The sequence below is a fragment of the Cannabis sativa genome, chromosome 6, assembly GCF_029168945.1.
Source record: "Cannabis sativa cultivar Pink pepper isolate KNU-18-1 chromosome 6, ASM2916894v1, whole genome shotgun sequence".
Classification (NCBI taxonomy): Eukaryota; Viridiplantae; Streptophyta; class Magnoliopsida; order Rosales; family Cannabaceae; genus Cannabis; species Cannabis sativa.
In genome coordinates this window covers 38,106,153-38,114,815 of record NC_083606.1, presented here as the reverse complement: position 1 = coordinate 38,114,815, position 8,663 = coordinate 38,106,153, and the positions used below count along the sequence as shown (strand labels likewise).

The window sequence follows — 8,663 nt, the reverse complement described above, 5'->3', positions numbered from 1 at the left end:
ATGATTGATATACCACTTGATGTGTGTGGGCACTACTCAATAACTAGGGTTCGAAATTGAAGAGGAAAAGATAAGGAAGTGGTGGCTAGAAAGTTTTCTCTGAAAGGAGTGAGATGCTTGTGCATAGTTTCCTGATGCCATCACTTTCTATTTATAGAATACCACATAGGGTTAGGTTTGAATTGTATGGCATTAAAATAATGAAAAAATATAAATGGTAAAACACTTTGCATAGTGGCCGGCCATGATATAGATAATGGGCCTCACTTTGCAATTTTGCCATTTTGTCATTTTTCAATTCCATTTTCTCAAAAATGCTAATTTTCCAATTTAACCATTTACATGCCAATTCTAATTATTTAATAGCTAAAAATTAATTATTAAATAATATTTTCATTTAATATATATATTAATTTAGACATATAAAGTCTCTTAATTAATAAATAAACCAAGAATCTCTTTTCTTTACATTTTCGCCCTTTCTTAGTGAAAATTCATAAACTAGACCTAGTCTAACTTTAGAATTATAATTGATTAATCAAAATCAATTAACTGAGTCTTACAAGCAGTATGGTCTCAACTAGTATGGGAACCATGGGCCTATATAACCGAGCTTCCAATAAGTCGAACCGAATTTACCAAGTAAATTCCCTAACTTATTAATTCCTTATTGAATCCACACTTAGAACTTGGAATTCACTACTAGAAAAATACCCTTTAGAGGCGGTTTTTTAGCCCTTTAGGCGTCAGTTTTCGCGAAATTCGCTACCGACGCCTATCAGGGCGACGCTAAAGGGTTTATATGAACTGACGCCATATATACCCCTATGGCGTCGGTTATTAGCTAGGAACCGACGCCATAGGGGTATATATGGCGTCGGTTCCTAGCCAATAACCGACGCCATAGGGGTTGTAGGAACCGACGCCAAAAGTGAGCAGATTTCAGTTTTTTTCATTTTTTTTAATTTAATTATATAATTTTAATTTTATATTTATTAATTTATATATTTTTATATTTAATTTAAATTACATATTTATTTAATTTAATTATATATTAATTACATTTTAAATTAAATAGTAATTAAATTTGGGTAAAAATATAATTTGATTTCATAAAAATAATTAAATATTACACAAACATGTAAAATTAGTTAAAAATATTAATAAGTTAATAAATCTAATTACAAGTTAATCTATAAAAATTACATAATGAAGAAAAATTCTTCGACCTTTGAACCTCAATCGTCACCGTGAATCACCGCCATCAATTGTTCGATCCACTTTCGCTGTAGTGGTAACAATTCTGTTTTTGGATCGTATTGCTTCTTACCCCCAAACTGTTAAAAAAATTAAAAATTTATATTAGTTTATGTATATGTATATTATATATTTGTTATTATAAAATTTATATACTATGATCAATAATTAAAACTTACAGCTTTTTGATCTTCTATGTAACGGTTGGGGTTGGCACGTGCGACGATGTCAGTGATATATTTCAAAACATAAAAACCGCATTCTTGGCTTTTAGGTTGTCTTGGACAGTTTGCTTGTGAAATTCCTTGCCACGGGCCAAGATACTGATGTGCGTCCCCTATATACATGAATGCCCTGTTTGGGAAAATTATATTAGCATTTCAATTCGTTAGTTAATTTAAATTCGTTACATAAGAAGTCATTAAATAATTACCTTCCGATCATTTGTTCTATTTCTTCGGGAATTGGGCGGCCTTTTACAGGGTTTAAATGGATAATTTTCCTTGGCGCAACCACCACTAGCGTCCAATGCATCCTAGAAAATTATATTGGAATATAAGTAAGATAGTATAAAAATAATTTGAAGACATAATATAGAAATGAACAATTAGCACTAAAGAATTTAATAAAGTTTACCCGATATTCCAAGGAATAAAGAACATTTGGTGGTTCTTGTTCATTAATGATAACCAATTAGCCAATCGTCTTGCCGCATCGTCAAAAGGCGGCTCGTTCTTCATCGGCGATCCCATGCACCTTGTGAGAAGCTCGGGTCGTAAAACTTGAAAATTTTTCTCGTACCGTTGATGCTCTCCCATATGTGCTGCCAAAAAAAGTGCTAGTGCCTTATAATAATTTAACTATAATTTGATATAAGGTTAATTAGATTAAAGAAGAGTATACATCATTCCAAACAGCATTCCACAGTTGCCGATGTAGTTACACGTAGCAACTGTCGCAAATCCTCTCCGAGATAAAATGATGCGGGTACGCGGTGCAATGAATCCTCGGGGGACAGAAATTGTGATTATATCACGTTTATCTTTTAGCCTTAGGAATTCATGAATCATCCATTTTAGCGAATTAGGGATCAACGCCATCTTCTCTTCCGTGAACAACTCATCTTCCCGTGCACCACGGCTTTGTGGAGAAAGCATCGGAGCTTTCCCCTTTGACGCATCACGTCTTGAGGGCGGTTGAGCGAGTGGACCCTAAACAAAACAGAACATAATATATATATATATCAAATTTTATCTAAATTCTACCGAAATTTCGGCAGCATAACGGTTGTAATTGAATGACCCCAAAAATTTTGAACATGGCTGTATAACGACAAATAACACATATATAACAGTAGTTTGTTCATCCATCCCACCGCAAACACATATATTCGCAGAACCTACTTCACTACGGATGAATATTGAAGATATTCAAACTCCACTAATCATTAATAATTAATTTCGGTTGAGAAGTTACTCAGGGTTGTTAAAATTAAGTGTTTAGGCCAAGGAAGGAACATCTGGTACACGTCCCTAACATATCTGAACTCTTCAAGTGGGACTGGGATTTCAGCGTCCTCTTGAAGGATTTCCGAAACCATGATCCGAGCATGTGAATCATCGTAATCCTGGCAGTGAACTTTGATCTTACCCACATGCTCGTACAAATACCCTCGGGCCACAATATTGTCGATGTTGTCAGAGCAGAGATGTACTTGCTGATTAAGGGCCGCATGGTCATCAAAATTGTATAGGATACCTTGGTCGTTGAGGGAAATGAACTCCTCAGCATAAATTTGTGGTTGTACCTCATCCTGAGGAGCGTATGGTTGTGGAACATACGCCTCACCAGCCACCTCTCCTTCTTCCTCTTGTTCGGCAGCGTTCCTCTGCTGCTTAAGGGATTGGACTTCGGCTTTTAATTGTTCAATCTCCTTCGCTTGCCGAGCCACAACATCAGACACTTCCCTTTTCTTCTGTAGAGCAGTTGAGATGCCACAGTCGGGAACCTACAAATCATAAAATGCAAATTAGCAACGATTTCATTTGTGTAACTAAATAAATAACATTTGAAGTAATAGCATACCCGGCAGCCACGACACGTCCGGGATGCTCGGTGTCCCGAGCGCTGCGTGAGGATATCGTTTTGGCCCCGGACCCGAATTTGTCCCTGACTAAGCTTCTCCTCTAATTGAGCCTAATGCACGCATATATTCAAGCAATTAGTATATGAATTATATACACTAACTCATGAGTAGAACTCAATTAAGGATTAATATATACTTACTATCTTCTCGGCAATTTCCTTGTCGTAATCAGTGACAAGTTTTCTACTCTTGGTGCGAGATTTAATCCAAACACGGTGGCGGGGAGGATGCGCAACTTCGAGGTCCTTTTTCTACATAACGTTATAACAATGAAATGAGTACCAATTAAATTGTATAGCACATTATAGCACATTAAATTTTTAGTATTACTTACCACGGCTTCCCGTACGTTCACCATTCCACTCCGACCACTTCGATGTACGGATTGAATTTTGAGGAACGTTCACGTTGCACCTTACTCAATTCCTACAATGCCAAAAAAATACATTAGATACATGTACTTGTATTTAAGAGTTTATCTTAGTGTTAATATAATTAGCGTACCGTAAATTCGGGAGTTAGTCTACTTTCAACAAATTTGCACCAATCGGCGGCGTCGATCTCCGGGTGCTTTTCGGGGACTTGTGCCGGTCGTCCCGAGATCATTCTCTTTCAACGCGGGCATTATGATGTCTTTTGTCATCCTATTCTTGAAGTCTTTCATTAACTTCCCAGCTAGGATGAGACAATAATGTTTGAAGGTGTCCGGCACAATGAACCCCGTCTATTTTGAAGGAAAACAAACACGGTTAGAGTCAACATTTGGAGTAATAGAAAAACAAATCAAAATTCTAACAAATAATAGCTTACTCCGAATGTCTTTCCAAACTTTATTTTTCGAGTACGGTTGACTTCTTTCCAATTTTTATAAGCCAACCCTATTGTCTGCCGACATCCGACTCCCGAGTGGATACGAGCTTCGCGTAGCTTTTTCCACGGTATTGACCTTTATCATTAACTTCGAGGGCCACTCTTTTGCCCCGATCCATTAGTTTGGATATTTCATTCATTTGCGTCGGCCCTCGTGTAGGTATTGTGGTTGGACACTCATTTTACGCTCCCGAATCGGATCACGATTCCGAGTTCGCCATGTCTACACCATTAACAAACAAACTTCAAAGTTAGCTACATATATAACAAGTAGTGTATATGAAATATTAAAAGCATAAACAAATTGTTAAGTATTCAGGACCATTCACAACCACAATATAAAGTAAGCTATATATCAAGTTACCAATTAGACACGTTTTCTTTTCTTTTTTTGTTTATGTTTGCACCGAATCACAATTGACCCATATTCCCTCATTGATATCGTTTCTAATGTATTCCGCGTCGTCTTCCTCAATGTTACGATCAATTCCCATGAGTTGCTCATGAATTGGTTGTCCAACAATGAAGTCATCGTAACATAAGTCAGCATTCTCCTCATCCTCTTCAGTCTCTAAGAACCTCCTCTCTGGTGTCGATAAAACAATAGACCATTTATCATTATTTAAAAAACTTGAGCTGCTTGGCTAGCCATGATGAATGGATCATTCTTGCTTCCTCTCTTACTTAAATCAACCAAAGTAAAACCAAGCTCGTCGGTTTTTACTCCAACGTTGTTGTCAACCCAAGAACACTTAAAAAGTGGAATTCGGAACGCAAAATAATTGAGCTCCCATATTTCTTCAATGACCCCGTAATACGTCATAGTACCTAAAAACAGGGTTTCTATCTTTTGCACTTGCAAAGTGCATAGTTTCTGCGACGATACGTATACCACTATTTTGAACCTCTCGAGCATCATCTCTTGACTTTGTATGAAAACGTTTACCCCTTACAATGTACGCTTCATGCTTTGCAACCGCAAAAGTTGGTCCAAGGGCAATACGACTCAACACATCAGATACTCCATGATTCGGTTCGTTCAACTTTGCTATAATGGTATTCCTTAACCACCCAATGAAAGTTTGACGATGTTGGTCTGCAACCCATTTTTGTTTATTTTTTTGATTTCTTGGAACCATTGATTGTAACAGCTCCATATGGTCACTGTAAAACAAGTAAGATAAATCAAGTTGTTGTTCATCGTGACTTAAGTAATGTTAATCAAACAAAAGGTACTTACGTTATATATGGTTGAACCTCTGCGTTATTGTTCATCACGACTAATTGAGCTTGATCTAGTTCAAGCTTGGACACTGTGACCATTGTCCCTTTGCCCCTTAATCCTCTATCAACATCATCTGGGTCATTTCTTGGTTTGCTAATTCCTATTGCCTCAACTCCAGCCATGTACTCTGAACAAAATTCCACAGCCTCTTCAGATATGTAGCACTCAACCATACATGCTTCTGGCCGATAGTGGTTACGCACATAACTTTTAAGTACCTTCATAGTTCTTTCAAATGGATACATCCATCTCGCCCACACCGGCCCACACAGCCTTGCTTCTCTCACTAGATGAACCATTAAATGGATCATGATGTCGAAAAAAGATGGCGGAAAAAACTTTTCCAGGTTGCACAATGTTTTGACTACATGTTCATGTAATGCATCTAACTTATCCAATTCTAATTCCTTCCCGCACAGCCTATTAAAGAAAATGCAAACATGTGTCAAACACTCTCGAACATTTTTTGGCAAGACTGATCTAATGGCAATTGGAAGTAGATGTTGCATTAACGCATGACAATCATGTGATTTCAGACCCATTAGTTTCAATTCAGTCTCATTCACCAAGTTTTTGATGTTAGACGAGTAACCATCGGGTACTTTCATATTTGCAAGTGATTTGCAAACTGTTTGTTTCTCTTTTTTGGATAAAGTGAAACAAGCAGGAGGCAAATATAAACGTTCACCTTTCTTCTCAGGTGCCGAGAGATTGTCGTATACCCATTTCAACGAGATCTAAACGACTATTTAGACCGTCCTTAGTTTTGCCGGGAATATCAAGTAAGGTACCAATAATACTCTCACACACATTTTTTTCAATATGCATGACATCCAAACAATGTCGAACTAGTAGACTTTTCCAATATGGAAGACGAAAGAAGATTGACTTTCTTTGAAAACAACCATTAGTTTTTTTATTTTTTTGCGTCTTTCCATACTTAAAATCTACAAGTTGAACTTGTTGGAGAATTTGTTCCCCAGACAGTGGCAAAGGAGCCATATCACCCTCTTCAGTACCATCGAATGCTTTCTTCTTCCGTCTATCAGGATGATTTGCAAGCAAGTACCGTACGTGACCCATATAACACATCTTGTGTCCATTTGCCAAGCGACGAGCCGATGTGTTAGTGCAAAAATCGGACAACCTTCGTAACCTTTTGTGCTTAAGCACGATAAATTACTATAAGCGGGAAATCAACCGACGGTCCACAACAACACAGCTTTCAGATTAAAAAATTCTTTTTTAAAACCATCATAGACCTGAACCCCGTTCTCATACAATTCTATTAAATCGTCAATCAATGGTTCCAAATATACATCGATATTATGTCCAGGTTGTTGCGGGCCTGATATCATTAAAGAAAGCATGTTAAATTTCCTCTTCATCACTAACCCGGGAGGAAGATTGTACATAACTAGGAAGACAGGCCATGAACTATGACGACTACTTAGAGATCTATGTGGATTTACTCCATCCGCGTACGTACCGAGACGAATGTGTCTTGGTTCGATTTGAATTCGGGATTTATGTAGTTTACTTTTTTTCCAAGCTTGGGAATCTGTAGGATGTCTAAGTTTTCCATCTTTCACTCTCTTGATCTCATGCCAAATCAAAATTTTCAGAATAGTCTGCACTACGATATCATCGTTTAAGTCGCAGAATCAAAGGCATGTACCACATCACTTTTTTGGGGATAAGTTTTCTATTCTCCCTACTCTTGTTTACTTTATGGCATGATAAACCACAAGTCAGGCAATAATTCATGTCTGCATATTCCTTACGATATAAAATGTAATCGTTCGGACATGCATGAATTTTTTCATACTTCAATCCTATAGAATTTAACGTTTTTTTCACTTCATAAGTAGATTCGGAAAGCGATTGGCAAATGGTAAGATATCTTTAAAAGCGGCTAAAAATTGAGTAAAACATTTATCGCTCACTCCATTTTCTCGCTTTTATGTTGTAAAACTTTACCATTGTTGGTAATCTTAGTTTTTTACAACCATCGAACGAGAGGTTTATCGGCATCACTAAGAAAATTATCGAATTTCTCGGGATCATTAAGAAATTCCTCCTGTGCTTCGTTAAGCAAGTCCAATGGATAATCATCGAAATCATTACCCTCGATATCATCTACCCCCGCTTTCCTAATGGATATGGATCATTAGGTAAATGTTCGCCATGGTAATACCAATTAGTATAACTTCTATTGAAACCTCGTAAATACACATGGTCCTTAATCATTGTAATATTCCCTTTAGATACATTACAACAATCTACACACGGACAATGAATACGATCGTGATTTGTAGAATTCTTTAAGGCAAACTCTAAAAATGCATCGAACCCTACTTGAAATCGCAGTGTGTCTCTCTCCTCACGCATCCATGATTTATCCATAACAAAAATCCTATCCAAAAAAATTCAGTATTTAGTAACTACTTATAGCTAGTTACTAATTACACAATGTAACTAACTAAGTTTCTCACAATTTATTCATATTAATTTATAAATTACTTAAATTCTCGTTTTAGATTAGTTCATATTATTAGGTTGTTTTGTTGATTAGAATGTTATTAAAATGTTAAATATTTTTAATAAATAAAATTGAGGGGAAAAATTTTTGGTAAAGCAATAAAGGTATTAACTAATTTTTTCCCCTTTTAATTAACTTTTGCTCTTTATTTTCTTTGAAAAATAAAAATCCACATTGAACCTCTCAAATGAAAGAAAAAAAAATAAAAAAAGAAGGATTTTATATGTTTATTTTGTTAATTTATTTAGTAACTAATTATATCTAGTTACTAATTACACAATGTAACTAACTAAGTCTCTCACACAATTTATTCATATTAATCTAAAAATTACTCAAATTTTCGTTTTACATTAGTTCATGTTATTAGGTTGTTTAGTTGATTATAATGTTGGTAAAATTAAAAAGTTTTCATAAATGTGAATATTATTATTTTTTATGTGACCTAACTTCTTATTACTATGTTATAATTAACTATATTATGAATGGTTTTAGTAAGATTTATCCTAATTCTACCGAAATTTCGGCAGCATAACGGCTGTAATTGGACGTTCCCAAAAATTTTA

General features: G+C 35.9%; 1 protein-coding gene across 1 annotated transcript; it reads right to left on the bottom strand.

The window, feature by feature from the left end:
- Nucleotides 1-1,023: 1,023 nt before the first annotated feature.
- On the bottom strand, nt 1,024-1,885 carry LOC133039469 (uncharacterized). The gene is made up of 3 exons (XM_061118386.1): nt 1,691-1,885; nt 1,437-1,611; nt 1,024-1,337 (listed from the first exon to the last, which is right to left on the bottom strand). The coding sequence occupies exons 1-3, from the start codon at nt 1,789-1,791 to the stop codon at nt 1,239-1,241; spliced, it is 375 nt and encodes a 124-aa protein (XP_060974369.1). The 5' UTR covers nt 1,792-1,885; the 3' UTR covers nt 1,024-1,238.
- Between the last annotated feature and the right edge of the window lie 6,778 nt (nt 1,886-8,663).